At 47.9% G+C, this 21,435-nt stretch overlaps 1 protein-coding gene across 1 annotated transcript in view; it reads right to left on the bottom strand.

Moving 5' to 3' along the window:
• Window positions 1–2,803: 2,803 nt before the first annotated feature.
• Window positions 2,804–21,435, bottom strand: part of TNMD (tenomodulin) — an 81,831-nt gene continuing 63,199 nt past the window's right edge. Inside the window, exon 7 of the mRNA XM_040325038.1 lies at window positions 2,804–3,150. Coding sequence (XP_040180972.1) covers window positions 2,941–3,150 — 210 coding nt within the window. The 3' untranslated portion in view covers window positions 2,804–2,940. The remainder of the gene's footprint in view (window positions 3,151–21,435) is intronic.

The raw sequence follows: 21,435 nt of genomic DNA, 5'->3' as shown, positions 1-21,435 counted from the left end.
ACGTACGACTTACGTAAACAACGTAAATTTCGACAGGCGTTCCGATGTCCATACCTTAACATGACTTACCCCTGCTTTATGAGGGGTAAAGTTACGCCGGTCGTACGCCTTTACGTAAACAGCGTATATTAATATGCCGGGCGCAAGTTTGTTTGTGAATCGGCGTATCTAGGTCATTTGCATATTTATAATGGGAACGCCGAATGCGTCCAGCGTAACTATGCGCCCACCATACGCCCGCGTAGGCAAGTTACGTCGAACTGCTGAAGCCAATGTTTTTGGATGTATCTCGCTTTGTGAATCGGCGTAAAGATGTGACGGCGCACATTTGAAATTTGGAAATCTGGAGATACGCCAATGTAAATGCTTTCTGAATCTGGCCCCAAATGTTTTATAGATAGACCCCCAAGACTCTGGACACCTTTCACTTTGATTTACCTGGAATTCCTTTAGCCAATTTAAACTGAAAGTTCAACTGAGATTTAACTTTTGTTTTCATTTTTTTGGGTTCCTTTGGGGCGGAGGATTAAAAATTCCTGGCTGTATATTATTGATCAAAATCAAAACCTTCACCAGCGCGATGATTTATAGAGTCTTGTGTGAAAGTCTACTGACACCTCAATGTTTCTAGAAAAAAAAAAAAAATCACAGCACAATACTGATTTATGGACTATACAAAAAAAATAAAAAATAAAATAATACATTTTACTTTTCAGTGAAAAATACAATATATAGTGATTACCAGCAATATAAATGAAGGAATACGATATGAAAGCTAGTTTAGGAAGAAAAAAAAAATATTTGGACTAATTCTAGAAGGATTGCCATCCTGTTCAGCTGCAGATACAATATAAAACAGGGCCGAGTTTTTTTTTTTTTTGTCGGCACATATTTTTTGGGGAACAACTAGAAATGAGATGCTGAGATTTCAGATTATCAGTCGATCGTTTGGATGGGGGCAGGGCACAGTGGCTCTGGTGAGGCCGCTCTTGAGAAAAACAGGAGACCCCGATTTGAGAAATGTGATTTACGAAGGTCTGGAAGTCCAAGTACCTTTATTTTTGATATTGGTTCAATATGGGTGAAATATATTGAGGGCTCTCTTGAGGCGCATAATCTAAGTAGCAATCGGTCTTCACCAAAGCTCCTATGGTGGAGTTGTGTCAGGAACCCCAGTGGTCCCAGGTTTGCCACCAACTGACCCTCAGGATCATCCAACCAATATGGTGGCTGGAACGAACAGGCCCATGGTGTGGAGACAGGGCTGAGGGCGAGATGGTAGTTAGGTCCAGGCAGGAAAACATGGTCAGATCCAGGAAGGGGATGAGGCAGACAAGAGTGTAATCAGATCCAGGTGAGAGGAAGCAGGTGAGAGGGTAGTCAGGTCCAGGCAGGGCAAGAAGCAGACAAGAAAGTAATCAGATCCAGGTGAGAGGAAGCAGGTGATAGGGTAGTCAGGTCCAGGCAGGGCAAGAGGGGTAGTCAGGTCCAGGTAGGGTATGAGGCAGGAGAGAGGGTAGTCAGGTCCAGGCAGGGCAAGAAGCAGACAAGAAAGTAATCAGATCCAGGTGAGAGGAAGCAGGTGATAGGGTAGTCAGGTCCAGGCAGGGCAAGAGGGGTAGTCAGGTCCAGGTAGGGTATGAGGCAGGAGAGAGGGTAGTCAGGTCCAGGCAGGGCAAGAAGCAGACAAGAAAGTAATCAGATCCAGGTGAGAGGAAGCAGGTGAGAGGGTAGTCAGGTCCAGGCAGGGCAAGAAGCAGACAAGAAAGTAATCAGATCCAGGTGAGAGGAAGCAGGTGATAGGGTAGTCAGGTCCAGGCAGGGCAAGAGGGGTAGTCAGGTCCAGGTAGGGTATGAGGCAGGAGAGAGGGTAGTCAGGTCCAGGCAGGGCAAGAAGCAGACAAGAAAGTAATCAGATCCAGGTGAGAGGAAGCAGGTGATAGGGTAGTCAGGTCCAGGCAGGGCAAGAGGGGTAGTCAGGTCCAGGCACGGAATGAGGCAGGGGAGAGGGTAGTCAGGTCCAAGCAGGGAATGGGGCAGACATTAGGGTATTCAGGTCCAAGCAGGGAATGGGGCAGACATGAGGGTAGTCAGGTCTAGGCTGGAAATGAGGCAGGTGAGAGGGAAGTTAGTTCCAGGCAGGGATGTGGCTGGTGAGAGGGTAGTCAGGTTCAAGGAAGGGAATGAGGCAAGCGAGAGGGTAGTAAGGTCCCAGCAGGGAATTCGGCAGGTGAGAGGGAAGTGAGGTCCAGGCAGGGGATGAGGCAGGTGAGGTCCAGGCAGGGGACGAGCCAAGCGAGAGGGTAGTCAGGTCCAAGCAGGGGATGAGGCAGGTGAGAGGATAGTCTGGTTCAGGCACAGGGTGAGGCAATCAAGAGGATGGTGAGGTCCAGGCAAGGGATGAGGCAGGCAAAAGGGTAGTCAGATCTGAGAAGGGAATGAGGCAGGTCAGAGGGTAGTCAGGTCCAGGCAGGTTATGAGGCAGGTGGGAAAGTCACAACCTCCACCAATCAGAGGAAGCTTTGTATTATTTCAATAAATACAAAGCTTCATGTGAATGGATGAGCAGCCCTTAGCCTCAGCCTGACTCTATTTTGTTTCGGCAGTGGGAGGGGAATTTTCTCTGTATGTAGCTGAGGCTCCCAACAAGCGCACCTGTTAGTGCAGTAATTAGTTTGTTTGGGAAGCAGATTCATGTGCGTGTAAAGGCAGGCGTCCCAATACTTTTGGTAAAATAGTATAGGTATCATTGAAGAACTAGTATTGGTTGGGTTTTTTTTTTTTTTTTGCATGGAAGATTTCTAGCCAAATTTGCCTATTTTACCTTATATTAGCTTGAATTGCTGCTTTTACAATTAGCAAAGCACTTACAGAAATTTTTAGAAGCACAGGATGGCAATTCTTCTTTTTTTTTTAGAATAAAAATATAAAAGAATGACATCAAACTCTGCCCAACATCCTGGCCACCCACCAGTTACAGGGCATAATGATCCTGCAGATCACACGCCCGCCCCCGTAGCAGTATGGGTAGGGATAATACCCCAGCATGGGCTCGCAGACTTTCTGGCAATACCGCTGTCCGCGGCGGCAGTGATTACAGCAGTAACCTCGATGATCCCACATGGAGTTAAACTCCAGTCCGGCTTCTCTCTGAAAGGCAAAAGAAAAAAAAATAAGTTGAAAATTTAAATATGAAGAAACGTAATTCATCGACCATATTACCGCATTCATTAAAATACTGTATATCTATGTAGCCCTACCAAGGCCGCCATCAGGAATTATGGGGCCCCTTACACAGCTTCAGTCATGGGCCCCTGGAGCAAAGAACCGCCTGAAATTGAAAAGCGGGGGGGGGGGGGGGGGGGGGGGGGGGGGGGTTTGCGGCGAATTGAGCGGGGGGGGCCCTTTACAAAAAAAGAAGAAATAAAGAAAAATATATATAAAAATATAGCCATCCGGGGCCTTGGGACCATTTAATAAAAAGAAAAAAGAGATATAAAAAATAGATATAATTTTTTTTTAAAAAGGCGGGTTGCCATCTGGACCTCTGGGCCATATATAAATATATACACACACAAATTATTATAATTTTTATAAAAAGAAATTACAAAAAAAGGGGGGTTTCCATCCGGGACCTCTGGGCCCTTTAATAAAAAATAAATAAAAACAAATATATAAAAAAATAAACATTTATAAAAAAAATAAAAAAAAGGGGGTTTGCCACATGGGGCCCTGGGGACCTCTGAGCCCTTTAATAAAAAAAAAATATATATATATATATAAAAAAAAGAACTAAAAAGCAAATAAATAAATAAAATAATATAAAAAAAAAAGAAATTAAAAAAAAAAGGGGGGTTGTCATCCGGGGCCCTGGAGATCTCCGGACCCCTAAAAAAAAAATGTGATCCGATGGCCGGATGGGAAGTGGTTAAAAAAACCACAGATTTTAACATACTGTCCCTGGTTTTCCTGAGGCTGGCAACCCTGATTGGGCCCCCTAGTGGCATGGGGCCCTCAGGCAGAGCCTGAGTGCCCGAATGGTCAGTCCGCCCCTGGTCAGACCATTCAGGTCCACCTGTCAGTTTTTTCGGCGGACCGCTGTAACAAAGCCCCACCTCCTCCTCGTCCGTGATGAAGAGGAGGCGAGGCTTTGTTACAGCGGACGGCGCGGACTTCCTATACATACAGCCCTGCTGAGAATCATCTGAGAGGGGGCAATGTACAGTGTAATCAGGTTAGAAATGCCTTCCCTCCTCATCAAGACTGACACAGCGGATCAAAGGTACATGGGCACAGTGACACTGCAAATGGGCACAGTGAGGCAGCACATGGGCACAGTGAAGCTACAGATTGGCACAGTGAGGCTACAGATGGGCACAGTGAGGCAGCACATGGGCACAGTGAAGCTACAGATGGGCACAGTGAGGCTACAGATGGGCACAGTGAGGCTGCAGATGGGCACAGTGAGGCTGCAGAGGGGCACGGTGAGGCTGCAGAGGGGCACAGTGAGGCTGCAGACTTCCTATACATACAGCTCTGCTGAGAATCATCTGAGAGGGGGCAATGTACAGCGTAATCAGGTGCAAATCCCTTCCCTCCTCATCATGACTGACACAGCGGATCAAAGGTACATGGGCACAGTGAGGCTGCAAATGGGCACAGTGAGGCTGCATATGGGCACAGTGAATCTGAAAATGGGCACAGAGAAGCTGCAGACAGGCACAGCGAAGCTGCAGATGGGCACAGTGAAGCTGCAGACGGGCACAGTGAGGCTACAGATGGGCACAGTGAGGCTACATATGGGAACAGTGAAGCTACAGAGGGGCACAGTGAGGCTACAGAGGGGCACAGTGAGGCTACAGAGGGGCACAGTGAGGCTACAGGCTTCCTATAGATACAGCCCTGCTGAGAATCATCTGAGAGGGGGCAATGTACAGCGTAATCAGGTGAAAATCCCTTCCCTCCTCATCAAGACTGACACAGCGGATCAAAGGTACATGGGCACAGTGAGGCTGCAAATGGGCACAGTGAAGCTGCAGATAAGCACAGTGAGGCTGCAGATGGGTAGTGAGGCTGCAGATGGGCACAGTGAGTCTGCAAATGGGCACAGGGAGGCTGCAAATGGGCACAGGGAGGCTGCAAATGGGCACAGGGAGGCTGCAGATGGGCACAGTGAGACTGTAGATGGGCACAGTGAGGCTGCAAATGGGCACAGTGAGGCTGCAAATGGCCATTGTTTGCACTTACAGCATTTCCCACCCTAGGCTTATACTTTAGTCACTACATTTTGCCATTTTGTTGTGGTAAAATTAGGTGCCTTGGCTTATATTTAGGACGGCTTATACTCGAGTATATACGGTATTTATCTCATGGCTCCAATATCTCATAGAAAGATCATCGGCATTGTTTAATCCCTCATTTATTAAATTCTGCAAAGTATAATGAGTCTTTACATTGGACGTCATTGCTAGCCTTGTTCGTTAGGCTAGGGTTTAACCAGATAGATCATCCAATACTCAGGGGGGAAATTCGTACAACGTAATCGGCAACCTGTGAACTGTAATTGTGGGATGTTTGAAGAGAATGGAAGATGGCGATTGGTTATCAAAAGGCTTTTGGTCCCCTAAGGTAATAACTTAATGACCCATGGACGAGGTATTTTCCTTATCATAGGTCTGTACACCAAAGGGAATATTACTAGTATTTGTAGATGATGTCTGCGTTTACGGGAATCAATGCGCCCCCTTTTTCTTCATCTCTTTTTTTTTATGTTTTTTTTCTCTCTTCTCAATTTTTTTTTTTTTTATATATATATTTTATATATTAATATATTATATCTTGTCTAATGTTGTCTGCTTGATGCCTACAGTTAAAATTAAACAGCAGAATTATATTATTTGGATCTCGATGGAAACAGAGAATGAAATGTTTTTGGTGATTATCTTGTCGATCTGGAAAAAAAACATTTTTTTTCCTTTTTATTTTCTTATAACAAAAATAAACAAATGAATAATAAAAGAAAAAAAAAAAAACATCGATCAGTTCATGCAATTATTAACACCTAAAATAAAATTAGTTGTAGGTAAACTAATACTAAAAGGGGCTTTAACTCCATAGGGCATATGGCAATACACTTTATAGGTACATTGCAGTTCATTCTTTAACCACTAGGCGTCCACGCTGTAGCCGTCATTCGGACCTGAATTTCCGGGAGGCCGTCAATAGACGTCCTCCCCCTTTGCAAGTGCCCCCTGCAGGGCGCGCGCGACGTGCGCTGTGATTATGGAGTCACTGAAACTCGGATGGTCACAAATCGGAGTAAGGGGCCAGTCCCGGCCCCTTACCACGTGATTAGCTGTCAGCCAATGACAGCTGATCATGTGATGTAAACAAAGCTCGGTAATCGTTTCATCGGCTTTTGTGCAAGGGTCATCGGTCCCCAGAGGAAGAGGGACATCTGTCTCATCCGTGCCCACCAGTACCACCTGCCAGTGACCCCTGCCAGTACGCCCTGCCAGTGCCCACAGTGACCACCAGTGCAAAAGAGTGCCACATATCAATGCCTACGAGTGCCAGCTTTGAATGCCCACCAGTAGTACATCTATTCATTAGTACTTTCAATAAAATTGATTTTACAAAAGGAAAACATCCAATTGATCAAAGACTAGTCAACAAAGGCCCAGATTCTCAAAGGGCTTACGACGGCGCAACGCAATGTACACCGTCGTAAGTCCTAATCTGGGCCGTCGTATCTATGCGACTGATTCTTAGAATCAGTTACGCATAGATAACCATTAGATCCGACATAACATTTTACAGGGCACAGTGGCGACAATTACAGGGCACAGTGGCGACAATTACAGGGCACAGTGGCGACAATTAAAGGGCACAGTGGCGACAATTGAAGGGCACAGTGGCGACAGTTAAAGGGCACAGTGGCGACAATTACAGGGCACAGTGGCGACAATTACAGGGCACAGTGGCGGCAATTAAAGGGCACAGTGGCGGCAATTAAAGGGCACAGTGGCGGCAATTAAAGGGCACAGTGGCGACAATCGTGGGACCGTGGAAGGAGGATGGCCGACCCCATTTTACAGGGCACAGTGGCGACAAATACAGGGCGCAGTGGCGACAATTACAGGGCACAGTGGCGACAATTACAGGGCACAGTGGCGACAATTAAAGGGCACAGTGGCGACAATTAAAGGGCACAGTGGCAACAATTACAGGGCACAGTGGTGACAATTACAGGGCACAGTGGTGACAATTACAGGGCACAGTGGCGACAATTACAGGGCACAGTGGCGACAATTACAGGGCACAGTGGCGACAATCGTGGGACCGTGGAAGGAGGATGGTCGACCCCAGAAAGGTGATGGGCGGGCAGCATTTTACAGGGCACAGTGGCAACAATTACAGGGCACAGTGGTGACAATTACAGGGCACAGTGGCGACAATTACAGGGCACAGTGGCGACAATTACAGGGCACAGTGGTGACAATTACAGGGCACAGTGGCGACAATTACAGGGCACAGTGGCGACAATAGGCACAGTAGCGACAATTAAAGGGCACAGTGGCGACATCCGTGGGACCGCGGAAGGAGGATGGCCGACCCCAGAAAGGTGACGGGCGGGGCAAAATTTTACAGGGCACAGTGGCGACAAATACAGGGCGCAGTGGCGACAATTACAGGGCACAGTGGCGACAATTAAAGGGCGCAGTGGCGACAATTAAAGGGCGCAGTGGCGACAATTAAAGGGCACAGTGGCGAAAATTAAAGGGCACAGTGGCGACAATTAAAGGGCACAGTGGCGATAATTAAAGGGCACAGTGGCGACAATTAAAGGGCACAGTGGCGACAGTTACAGGGTACAGTGGCGACAATTAAAGGGCACAGTGGCAACAATTAAAGGGCACAGTGGCGACAGTTAAAGGGCACCGTGGCGACAGTTAAAGGGCACCGTGGCGACAGTTAAAGGGCATAGTGGCGACAATTACAGGGCACAGTGGTGACAATAGATGGGCACAGTGACTGCATTTGATGGCACAGTGGTGACAATTGATGGCACAGTGGCTGCATTTGATGGGCACAGTGGCAACAATTACAGGGCACAGTGGTGACAATTACAGGGCACAGTGGCGACAATTACAGTGCACAGTGGCGACAATTACAGGGCACAGTGGCGACAATCGTGGGACCGTGGAAGGAGGATGGCCGACCCCAGAAAGGTGATGGGCGGGCAGCATTTTACAGGGCACAGTGGCGACAAATACAGGGCGAAGTGGCGACAATTACAGGGCACACTGGCGACAATTAAAGGGCACAGTGGCAACAATTAAAGAGCACAGTGGTGACAATTACAGGGCACAGTGGCGACAATTACAGGGCACAGTGGCGACAATAGGCACAGTAGCGACAATTAAAGGGCACAGTGGCGACATCCGTGGGACCGCGGAAGGAGGATGGCCGACCCCAGAAAGGTGACGGGCGGGGCAAAATTTTACAGGGCACAGTGGCGACAAATACAGGGCGCAGTGGCGACAATTACAGGGCACAGTGGCGACAATTAAAGGGCGCAGTGGCGACAATTAAAGGGCGCAGTGGCGACAATTAAAGGGCACAGTGGCGACAATTAAAGGGCACAGTGGCGACAATTAAAGGGCACAGTGGCGATAATTAAAGGGCACAGTGGCGACAATTAAAGGGCACAGTGGCAACAGTTACAGGGTACAGTGGCGACAATTAAAGGGCACAGTGGCAACAATTAAAGGGCACAGTGGCGACAGTTAAAGGGCACCGTGGCGACAGTTAAAGGGCACCGTGGCGACAGTTAAAGGGCATAGTGGCGACAATTACAGGGCACAGTGGTGACAATAGATGGGCACAGTGACTGCATTTGATGGCACAGTGGTGACAATTGATGGCACAGTGGCTGCATTTGATGGGCACAGTGTGGCTGCAATTGTTGTTTTTTTTGTCTGCGCCCCCCCCAAAAAATTTTGAGCACCAGCCGCCACTGGTGCCCAGGCACACCTGGCACACGCCTATGTAAACTTATGAGCACTATCTATAGAGCACAACATGCAGATACAAATGTTCTGCGTGTTGCGGAGCGCTTCATTGTAAATAGTAGCGCAGGATCAGTGTCTAATGTGTTGGGTTGTGTTGGCAGCCCATTCAAAATGAATTATCTGCCTAACCCAATGTGACTCCATCCATTTCTCAATATTTCTTGTACATAAAAAAGGAAAAAAACAACAACAACAACAAGGACATTTCTGTAACAAAAAAAAAAACAAAAAAAGAGAGAAATTGCAGCTAAACAAGCCAACATTTAGTCCTGAGAATTTAATTTCCCATAAATTGCTCTGCCAATCGTAAAGTAATCACTATCTGTATATTTACTGCGCGGAGAAGAACGTATATCCAGGTCAGCGTCATTCGGGGAATTTCGCTAATTTACCCAAGTCCTGAGGTCGTTAACCTTCCCCCACTGCCACAGTAAATACCATCTGTGCTAATAGCGAAACGTTAGCCATCCGTCATAACCATCATAATATATGTAATCTATCCGAGAGCTTTAATGAATTGTTGGGGAATAATCTCTTTCGGCGAATCGGCGCTTAATCGGAATTTGTCTTTCTGCGAGGAGTCTGCGGAATCTCTTATCGCTGTTAACGTGGGGGGGGGGGGGGGGGGAAGTCATTTAAGTAAAAATGATTTATATTTGAACACGACGTGTCATGTTTATGCCTTCAGGTACGGTTACGACGCGCTCTCAGTAAAAATCGCTCATTTGCATCAGTAATTGGCAGGCCATTAATGGCTCATTACGAGCGGCGCAGAGTGGAAGCGGGGCAAGCAGAAGAGGCAACAGCAGGGACGGAGACCATGTGTGGAGGGAAAGGGGCGGAGCTCGGGGCTCTCCGGCGAAACTTCAAGGCCACATTATTACCGGTCTAAATATAAGAAATGAGAGAGATAATACAGATCCCCTTTAACCACTTCCATACCGGGGGGCACTTATACCCCTTCCTGCTGCCCAGGCCAATTTTCAACTTTTAGCGCTGTCGCAATTTGGATGACAATTGCGCGGTCATGCTACATTTTATCATTTTGTTCCCACAAATAAAACGAAAAATGTAGTTGTTTTTGTTTTTTTTTTGGTCTCAGGTGGCACTGATGACACTGATGGGTGACATTGCTGGGCATCACTTGCCTGAACTGATCCATAATGTTGCCAGCCAGTGCCCTTATTCAATGGCGGGCACTGATATGGCTGCACTGACGGGCACTGATAAGGCAGCACTGATGGGCACCGATGAGGTGGCACTGGTATGCTGCACTGATGGGCACTCATAGGCGGCACTGATGGGTACATATGGGTGGCACTGATGGGTGGCACTGATGTCACAGATAGGTGGGTACTGATGACACTGATGGGTGGCATTGCTGGGCATCACTTGTCTGAACTGATCCATAATGTTGCCAGTCAGTGTCCATTTGTGGACACTGATTGGCATGTACTGTATTGGTCATATTTTTTCATATGTGGACGGCCATTGGGTACATACCTGGCCATCCACATGTTTGGGGCTCCCCTGGTGATCCTGGTGGCTTCCCTGGTGGTCCAGTGTGGGCATCCGCAATGGGACTCCTGCTGATAAACAATCAGCGCAGACCCCTGTGTCAGGAGAGCCACCGATCGGCTCTCCTCTACTCGCGTCTGTCAGACACGAGTGAGGAAAAGCCAATCAACGGCTCTTCCTGTTTACATCGTGATCGGCCGTGATTGGACACAGCTGATCACATGGTAAAGAGCCCCCGTCGGAGGCTCTTTACCAAGATCGGTGTGTCAGACTGATAGTGGTGCAAATACCTGTTTTAGACAGGTATCTGCACCCCCTCCCCCCTGAAAGGTGTCAAATGTGACACCAGAGGGGGGAGGGTTCCAAAAAGCGGAGGTTCACTTTTGGGTGAACCTCCGCTTTAATGTTGAGATCTTGGAGGAGAATCAGGACGACAATAGCAAATATAAATTTGCTATTGTCACACAACTGGGTGGGCTCAGGGCACAGTGCTCTGCGCCCCAAGCCCACCCCTTTTTGAAGCCAATTAGAGAATCTGGCTTCAATCATGTGCTTAAAAAAAAAAAAAACACCCATTGGAATCCATGCGTCCGGCGCCCTGCATGTAGATTAGGGGGACGGCACCTCTGCTCCCCTAAAGGAGAACCGCCACTGCTGTGTATATATATAAATATATTATATAAAATATTAAAAAAAATATAATAGATTGTTAAAGCATATACTGGGTTTAGATTTTATTTCACCGTTAAATGCTTCATGTGTATTACATGTTTTTAACCACTTGTCCACCGGGCCTATTCTGGCACTTCTCTCCTTCATGTAAAAATCACAATTTTTTTGCTAGAGAAATAATCAGAACCCCCAAACATTATAATTTTTTTTTTAGCAGACATCCTAGGGAATAAAATGGCGGTCATTGCAACTTTTTTTCTCGCACGGTATTTGCGCAATAATTTTTCAAAGCCTTTTTTTGTGAAAAAAAAAAAACGGTTTCATGAATTAAAAAATAACAAAACGGTAAAGTTAGGCCAATTTGTTTGTATAATGTGAAAGATTATGTTACGCCGAGTAAATAGATACCTAACATGTCACGCTTTAAAATTGCGCACACTCATGTAATGGCGCCAAACTTCGGTACTTAAAAATCTCCATAGGTGACGCTTTAACATTTTTTACAGGTTACCAGTTTAGAGTTACATGCCGACAGCCGCGATTGCGGCTTTGTTTACTTCCGGGGAACCGGGCGCGACGTCGTAACGTGGCGCCCGGGCCTCCGACGGTCATAGAGATGACTGGTGACCATCTGGTCACCAGTCATCTCTATGCTTTCCAGGCAGCGCCGGCCGATTCGCTCTCCGGGCCCCCCGATGGCACGGGAGAGCCCGGAGAAGCACCGGATGGTGGCGGGCCCTCCCGCTGCCTATAAGAACGATCAAGCGGTGGAACCGCCGCTTTGATCGTTCTCATCGTGCACAGAATCGGCGGCTGAAGATGGCGATATCTGAATGATGCCTGTAGCTGCACCCATCATTCAGATATCACCGCACAAATTGGAGGACGTCATATGACGTCCTCCCGTGGACAAGTGGTTAATGTGGCCAGCAATAATAAAATTCTTAGCTGGATTCAGAGAGACCGGCTTAATGTTGAGGCGGCGTAGCGTATCGCATATACGCTACGCCGCCGTAAGTCAGAGAGGCAAGTGCTGTATTCACAAAGCCCTTGCCTCCTAAGTTACGGCGGCGTAGCATAAATGGACCGGCATAAGCGCGCCTAATTCAAATGTGGAACAGGGGGGCGTGTTTTATGTTAATGACTGGTGACCCGACGTGATTGACGTTTTTAACGTATGGCGCATGCGCCATCCCTGGACATATCCCAGTGTGCATTGCTCCAAAGTACGCCGTTTCGACGTGAACGGAAATTACGTCCAGCCCGATTCGCGTACGACTTACGCAAACGACGTAAAAAAGGTAGGCCTGTTCCGACGTCCATACCTTGCATGGGCTGCACCAACCTAGGGAGCAGCTTTATCTTTACGCCGGCGTATCTCTAACATAAACGGTGTAACTAATTGCGACCGGGCGCACGTACGTTTCTGAATCAGCGTATCTAGTCATTTGTATATTCTACGCCGAACTCAACGGAAGCGCCACCTAGCGGCCAGCGTAAATATGCACCCTAAGATACGACGGTGTAGGAGACTTACGCCGCTCGTATCTTAGCCTAATTTAAGCGTATCTGGTTTCAAGAATACGCTTAAATTTACGACGGCGTAGATTCAGAGTTACGACGGCGAATCTCTAGTTATCACCGCCACTCGATGTCACCTGTAGAGAAGTCATATCACTCCCAATCTCCTTCTCCCTCTTATAACAAATTCTTGAAAAGGACTAAAATATATAAAATTGGAGCCCCCCATTGTGCGCCGCGGATCCGCGGCCTGCCCTGCGCTCGTTATGTGGATGATTGTATCTTAAGTAAATGAGCTCCTCTCTATTCTTATCTCGGGAGCTGATATTAATCGAATAAAAAAAATGTCCTAGGGCAAGTCAGCCTGAAATTGGCTTTAACGCTGAGAGCTTTGGGTCATTTTCCGATAATTGATTTAATGCGGCGCTCATTAAATTCCGCCATGCGACGGCCTGAGAGGGCTCACTTCACTCCGTCATGTTACTTAGTAGATAAACAGTGCAGGTTTCTAATGATACAAAATGCTTTTTTATTAATTAACTGAATGAGATCAGATGGACGCGAACTCGCCCCGGAGCGCTGTTTTGCAGTTAGCAAGAGAAGTCCGCGGAATGCGGAGTGTTCTGTCAAAATAACCAACCCGTCAAAATCTCCAATTACCGTATTTATCGTGCTATAACGCGCCCCGGCGTATAGCGCGCACCCCCGAACTTGAAGGAAAATTCCTGGGAAAAAAAATAAAAAATACTTACAGTTTGGATCCCCTCGTCGGTGTCTTGCCCGTCGTCCATCGCGTCCTGTCCATCGGCGGCCTCGTCCTGTCCGGCGTCCTTCTGCGGCCATCGTGGTGTCCTCCCCGCTCGATCCCCGCTTCCCGCACTGTGTTTGAACCACTGCGCCGGTGACTTGTCCTCAATGTTCCCCTAACGGGGAAGTTCCTTCAATAACTGCGCAGGCGCAAACTTCCCTACGGAAATCTCCGAACCTCGCCCGGCATCCAGGCTCATTCTTTAACATCCCCGTGGATTGGAGGATGTTAAAAAAAGAGCCAGGAGGCCGAGCGAGCCGAGCGAGCCGTCCGAGCGCAGCGAGGACGTGAGGCCGACTGGCCACTTACCCCGAAATCCACGTCGCCCTGGATGCCGGCCGCGGTTCGGGGATTTCCGTCAGCAAGTTTGCGCCTGCGCAGTCCTTGAAGGAACTTTCCCGATAGCTGGAACCATCTCAGCACATCAGCTTGCGCATGCGCTGGAACTTCCACGATAGCTGGAACCAGCAAGGCAGATCACCGGCATATACCGAGCGCAGTACACTTGCGAAATAGTCAGGCAGGCTCGGCTCCTCTTGCGTAAAGGACGTACAGGATGCACAGGACGTGACCGCGAGAGGAGCCGAGCCTGCCCGACTATACCCGAGTGTACTGCGCTCGGTATATGCCGGCGCAGTGGTTGAAACACAGCGCGGGAATCGGGTATCGGCGTATATCGCGCACCCACGATTTTGCCCTGATTTTCAGGGCAAAAAAGTGCGCGGTATACGCCGATAAATACGGTACCATATTTAATCGGCGTATAGCACACACTTTTCCCCCCTGAAAACAGAGCGCAAATAATATATGCGTGTCATACGCCAATTATTTCCATTGGGCTGCCTTGAAGGGGGGGGGGGGGTGAGCGCCACCGGATTACACAGAGCGGCGAACTCCTGCTTACTCGGCAGCCGCTAGTTATACGAAGTCCCGCCTCCTGGACCTCTTCCTATAATAGGCAGAACACGATGACATCTATCATAGGAGCCGGTCCAGGAGACAGGAGCAGCAGCCGAGTAAGCGAGAGATCCCAGCTCTTTGTAATCTGGCGGCTCTAAACTCCATGCACTGATCAGGCTGCATTGATGGGCATTTGTGAGGCTGCAGATGGGCAATGATCAGGCTGCATTGATGGGCATTTGTGAGGCTGCAGATGGGCAATGATTCGGCTGCATTGATGGACAATGGGTGAGGCTGCAGATGGGCAATGATTCAGCTGCATTGATGGACAATGGTGAGGCTGCAGATGGGCAATGATCGGGCTGCATTGATGGGCATTTGTGAGGCTGCAGATGGGCAATGATTCAGCTGCATTGATGGACAATGGTAAGGCTGCAGGTGGGCAATGATCAGGCTGCATTGATGGACAATGGTGAGGCTGCAGATGGGCAATGATTTGGCTGCATTGATGGACAATGGTGAGGCTGCAGGTGGGCAATGATCAGGCTGCATTGATGGGCAATGGTGAGGCTGCAGATGAGCAATGATCAGGCTGCATTGATGGGCAATGGTGAGGCTGCAGATGGGCACTGATCAGGCTGCATTGATGGACAATGGTGAGGCTGCAGATGGGCAATGATTTGGCTGCATTGATGGACAATGGTGAGGCTGCAGGTGGGCAATGATCAGGCTGCATTGATGGGCAATGGTGAGGCTGCAGATGAGCAATGATCAGGCTGCATTGATGGGCAATGGTGAGGCTGCAGATGGGCAATGATCAGGCTGCATTGATGGGCAATGGTGAGGCTGCAGATGGGCACTGATCGGGCTACATTTAGGCTGCTTTCACATTGGGCAGCAGAGGGGTGGTGACGGTATAGCCACGCTATTTTTAGCACAGATATACCGTCGTATTTACCGCGATATTCGGGCGCTAGCGGTGAGTGTCGTGCTCGCCCCCCTCCCTTGGACTACAGGAGAGTCAGGACGCTCTCTAAGTTGCAGATAGAGAAAGGAGATGTGCGTTAGTGGGCGTCCTGACTCTCCTGTAGTCCAAGGGAGGGGGCGAGCACGACACTCCACACCAGGGAGAAAGCCTTGCATTACTGTGTGGAGTTACAGACAGAAGAACAGGAAGTGAGGATTTCTCAGAAGAAATAAGGACATTTAAAAGCAAAATGGAAGGATGAGGTAAGTGAAGGAGGACTGCACTAAGGTAAAGGAAGCTATTTAGGGGAAAAACAATTGTACCTTTACAACCCATTTAACCACTTAAGGACCGCCTCCTGCACATATACGTCGGCAGAATGGCACGGCTAGGCACAAGCACGTACAGGTACGTCCTCTTTAAGTGCCCAGCCGTGGTCCGAAGCTCCGTGACCGCAGCCACTGGACCCGATCGCCGCTGGAGTCCCGCGATCGGTCCCGGAGCTGAAGAACGGGGAGAGGTGAGTGTAAACACAGCGTCCCCGTTCTTCACTGTGGCGCTGTCATCGATCGTGTGTTCCCTGATATAGGGAATCACAATCAATCACACCTACAGCCACACCCCCCTACAGTTAGAAACACAAATGAGGTCACACTTAACCCCTACAGCGCCCCCTTGTGGTTAACTCCCAAACTGCAATTGTCATTTTCACAGTAATCAGTGCATTGTTTGCTGTGAAAATGACAATGGTCCCAAAAATGTGTCAAAATTGGCCGAAGTGTCCGCCATAATGTCGCAGTCATGAAAAAAATCGCTGATCGCCGCCATTAGTAGTAAAAAAAATAAAAAAATAATAAAAATGCAATAAAACTATCCCCTATTTTGTAAACGCTATAAATTTTGCGCAAACCAATCGATAAACGCTTATTGTAGAAGAATACGTATCGGCCTAAACTGAGGAAAAAAAAATAAATGATATATTTTTGGGGGATATTTATTATAGCAAAAAGTTAAAAATATTGAATTTTTTTCAAAATTGTCGCTCTATTTTTGTTTATAGCGCAAAAAATAAAAACCGCAGAGGTGATCAAATACCACCAAAAGAAAGCTCTATTTGTGGGAAAAAAAGGACGCCAGTTTTGTTTGAGAGCCACGTCGCACGACCGCGCAATTGTCAGTTAAAGCGACGCAGCGCGGAATCGCAAAAGCTGGCCGGGTCCTTTACCTGCCTAAAGGTCCGGGTCTTAAGTGGTTAAGTTGTTCACGCAGTTATGTCATCTCATTTATTCTCAGAGCTCGGCAAACACGGCATAAAAAAATAAAATAAAAATAAAATCCCTCTTCGGGAGTGAGTACATTATTAGCATTCTAATTAGATTACAAGCACACAGGACGAGACGTTTCATCTTGCTTGTTGGGTTCTCTTGGCTTCCTGAGACGTGATATCCAAGCTTCATCAAAGCCCAAAACTCGCTGCACACAAAGGAGCCGCGGCGCCGCTTTGTTCTTCCCTTCTAGATGCAGAAAGCAACCTATCCGTGTTTACAAGGGAGCCCGAAGCTCGCCGTCTCCTTGTTATCCTTACAGAAGCTGCCGCGAGTTTAATGAGCTTCAAAACATACAATTATAGGACAACGGCGGGCATCAAGGGAAATGAATCAGCACATTCACTTCAGACACCTGTCCTATAGTCCAAGAGTCTGCTTCATTTATATCATTCACAGCAGTCAGATCCAGCAGGCTTTTCACAGTGCTTCTTTAGTTTGCAGCTGCTTGTCGTATGACCAGGGCGCTCCCTTTAAGTGGAGCCGCCCCAGCCCTCTTGTTCAGGGTCCGGGCTCCATAAGTTCAACAGGGAGGCCTACAGCAGCGAGGGGTAGCATCATGGGCCCCTGGGCAAAGTAATGCTCTGGGGCCCCTACAATGATGACAGTCAGGGCAGGACTTAGAGTGGTGGGGGCCCCTGGGCTTGAGTGTTGAAGGGGCCCCCTGGAGCCGAGAATTGGGGGCAAATTGAAGTTGTTGAGCGTGGGGGGGGTGCCTCTCACCTGTGCACGGAATGTATTGGCTTCCCTTCAGCGGACATCCACACGCCACTCCGGTTCCTCCTGGGGGGGGGTTTTTTTTTGCAGTTGTTGAGCGGGGGGGGGGGGGGGCGGGGTGCCTCTCACCTGTGCTGACAGCCGGGGCCACAGACTGTCATTAGCCCGCCTGGGGGCCTCCGGACCACTAAAAAAAAAAAAGGACCAGCTGTCTTTGGGGAAAGTAAGTGAAGGGGCCCCCCCATGCAGCTGAGGCCCCTGGGCAGTGCCCAGGTGTGCCCTCTCATTAAGACAACCCTGCTCTCACCTTCCCCCAAAAAAGATGAGGGGGGCAGGGGGGGAAATGTAGTCTTGGGGTTGAAGGGGAATTTGGTGGCGGGTTATTTGTCAGGTGAATGTGCCACTTGCCACCAGATGCAGTGGCGCTTGCCAGGGATGGACTGGCCATTGGGACTACAGGGAGTTTCCCGGTGGGCCGGCTTCAGTGACAGCAGCCTGGGAGTTTCTCACTTCTGCCTAATCTTGTCCCATAAGGGGGGGCACCAAACTGATTCTTTGCCACGGGAGAAATAATGTCTAGCTTCCCCACTGGTACTGCCTATAAGAGTACCAGTACCAGCCGTTCTACTCTAATAAAGTAAAACGGCTAGTGAAGGGGGAGAGGGGGCTTGGGTGGCCGGGGGGGGTGCGGGAGTTGTCCGGCCGCTGTGGGAGAGACCTGTCAAAGAGGGTGGGTCTGGATGAAGTCCAGGGCCAAATTTTTGTCCCAGTCCAGCCCTGGCCCTGGGCTATGGGTGGCAAGCATTGATTGACCTGGGAGGAGAAGCTGCCGAAGCCAGGGGAAAGGCGCCCAAGAACTGGATGGGGTGAGCTTGGACCTGTCGGGGGGGGGGGGGGGGGGGGCGGCTGCTGCCCCCCTCCCAAAAAAATGGAGCATCAAGTATCGCGAAAAAAAGAAATGGAGCATCAGCCGCTACTGGGTATCACTGAGGATCCAGTCTGGACGAGACTGTCTGGAGGGAGACCTAAGAGAGGAATCCTAGTGACTGCTGAGGGATCCCAGTGACCTGTCCCCCCCCCCCCTTGGTGCTCTAGTATTGGGACATTGCTTATGGTGTCCCAGTGCTGGCAGGATCACCAGGAATGATTTCATTTGAAAAATAATAAATACAATGCAGTAATGCAGCTTATATGAGGTTTAGCTTTTAATTTTCTTTTACTTGGCTGGCTACCATTCATTTTTTTTTTTTTTTTAACACCCATCCGATTGCACCAGAATCTGTTAAGAGACGAGGTTGGGATGACTCATGTGGAATTCGGTGACATCTCTATATATTTCATTTTTCTTATTTTCTAACATCTGTCAGAGGGAGCGATCGGCAAAGCGCCGTTCAGCTGCAGATATGATAAAAGTGTTAGTTGTCAATGTGTCATATATAATGAATATTGATGATCCATCTGTTGGAAGCGCCATCTCTTCATGTACTCTACCCAGACTGAAGATCTACACGGGACTTTATTATCAGTTTTTTTATAATATTCTACTTTCCTCTTTTTTTTTTTACACCTTACATTTCATCATGTAAAAGAGATAAAGGCTCATCACAGTCAGCGAATTTGGCAGTTACTTATCCGAACATTAAAGGCTCTCTTTTTTTTTTGTCATCTGTCTTTTAAACGGCTCAGTCTGGCGGCATCGATTCATTACTTTATTTTAATCCATTTATGATCTGCCACTGTTCCTCTAATTACCCAGGTTGCAAATCAGTCCTGTTAACGTTTCGTATAGATGTTGCGACTCCAAAGGCGTGTCAGATCTTTTTTATAAGACTATTAGCGGCGACGGCATTCATTATTTACATTGATGTGCGCGGAAACGTCTGGTGCGCGCAGCTGTACGGGATTCGCGGGGGGTTCTTTATTCCTGAACGCGGCAGACTGATGCCACCAAATATATTAGAACATATGTGAGATGTAAATTTTACTCAAAAGATTACTGTTTTTTTACAATAATTGCGGCACTGCGAGGCTAAGTATTGTGTTTCAGCTGTTTGAGGCCGCCGCGCTCGCAGCAAGATGAACGCAGAACTTTTATTATTATAATAATGTCATCTTCATGAAAAGATGATTGTGTCTGTTCAGTGTGCTTTTATGTTCTGTATATTTACACTTCCTTTCCTTTCATTCATATCCTTTTCCATGTATACTTCCTTCCTGCCTTTCTTTTGTCCTTCCTCTCCTCCATCCTTCCTTCTTTCCTTTTTTCCCCTTGCTCCTATCAATCCTCCTTCCATATCTCCTTCTTCCCTTCCTTCCTCCCTTGCTCCTATCCTTCCTTCTTACTTCCTCCTATCAATCCTCCTTCCATATCTCCTTCTTTCCTTTTTTCCCCTTGCTCCTATCCTTCCTTCTTACTTCCTCCTATCAATCCTCCTTCCATATCTCCTTCTTTCCTTCCTTCCTCCCTTGCTCCTATCCTTCCTTCTTACTTCCTCCTATCAATCCTCCTTTCATATCTCCTTCTTTCCTTCCTTCCTCCCTTGCTCCTATCCTTCCTTCTTACTTCCTCCTATCAATCCTCGTTCCATATCTCCTTCTTCCCTTCCTTCCTCCCTTGCTCCTATCCTTCCTTCTTACTTCCTCCTATCAATCCTCCTTCCATATCTCCTTCTTTCCTTCCTTCCTCCCTTGCTCCTATCCTTCCTTCTTACTTCCTCCTATCAATCCTCCTTCCATATCTCCTTCTTTCCTTCCTTCCTCCCTTGCTCCTATCCTTCCTTCTTACTTCCTCCTATCAATCCTCCTTCCATATCTCCTTCTTTCCTTCCTTCATCCCTTGCTCCTATCCTTCCTTCTTACTTCCTCCTATCAATCCTCCTTGCATATCTCCTTCTTTCCTTCCTTCCTCCCTTGCTCCTATCCTTCCTTCTTACTTCCTCCTATCAATCCTCCTTGCATATCTCCTTCTTTCCTTCCTTCCTCCCTTGCTCCTATCCTTCCTTCTTACTTCCTCCTATCAATCCTCCTTCCATATCTCCTTCTTTCCTTCCTTCATCCCTTGCTCCTATCCTTCCTTCTTACTTCCTCCTATCAATCCTCCTTGCATATCTCCTTCTTTCCTTCCTTCCTCCCTTGCTCCTATCCTTCCTTCTTACTTCCTCCTATCAATCCTCCTTCCATATCTCCTTCTTTCCTTCCTTCCTCCCTTCCTCCCTTGCTCCTATCAATCTTTTTTTCTTTCCTTAACTTTTTCTTTCCTTCCTTCTTACCGCCTATCTTCCTTCTTTCCTTCAATCCTCTTTTCCTTCCTCCTATCCTCCTTCACCCTCCCATTTCTTCCTCCTATCTTCATTCCTTCTCTCCTTTTCTTGTTTTATTCCTTGCTCCTCCCCTTCCTTCTTATCTTACTTCCTTGTGTTCTTCCACTCCTCTAACTTCCTTCCTTCTTTCTTATTTTCCTTCCCTTGCTCCTATCCTTTCTTTCCCTCTTCCTTCTTCCTATCAATCTTTTTTCTTTCCTTCCCCCCTCCCTTCCTTCTTACCTTCTTTTATTTCTCCAATCCTCTTTTCCTTCCTTCCTCTTCCTTACTTCCGTCCTCCTATCCTCCTTCCATATCTCCTTCTTCTCTTCCATCATTCTCTTCCTTTCTTTCCTTCCTCCTACCCTCCCCTATCTTCCTTCCTTCCTCCTATCTTCCTTACTCCTCCCATTCTCTTTTGTTTAATTCCTCCTTCCTTCTTACGATACTTCCTTGTGTTCTTCCACTCCTCTAATTTCCTTCTTTGTCTTCCTTTCTTCCCTTTTCACTTCCCTTGCTCCTTCCACTCCTTTTTCCCTTTCTTCCTTTCTCCTACTTATACCTCTTTCTTCTCTCCTTATTTTTGTATTTCCTTTCCTCCGTCCTCCTATATCTCCTTCTTTCCTTTCTTCCT

The sequence above is a fragment of the Rana temporaria genome, chromosome 9 (assembly GCF_905171775.1).
Source record: "Rana temporaria chromosome 9, aRanTem1.1, whole genome shotgun sequence".
Lineage (NCBI taxonomy): Eukaryota > Metazoa > Chordata > Amphibia > Anura > Ranidae > Rana > Rana temporaria.
This window is presented reverse-complemented; position numbering and strand designations above follow the sequence as displayed.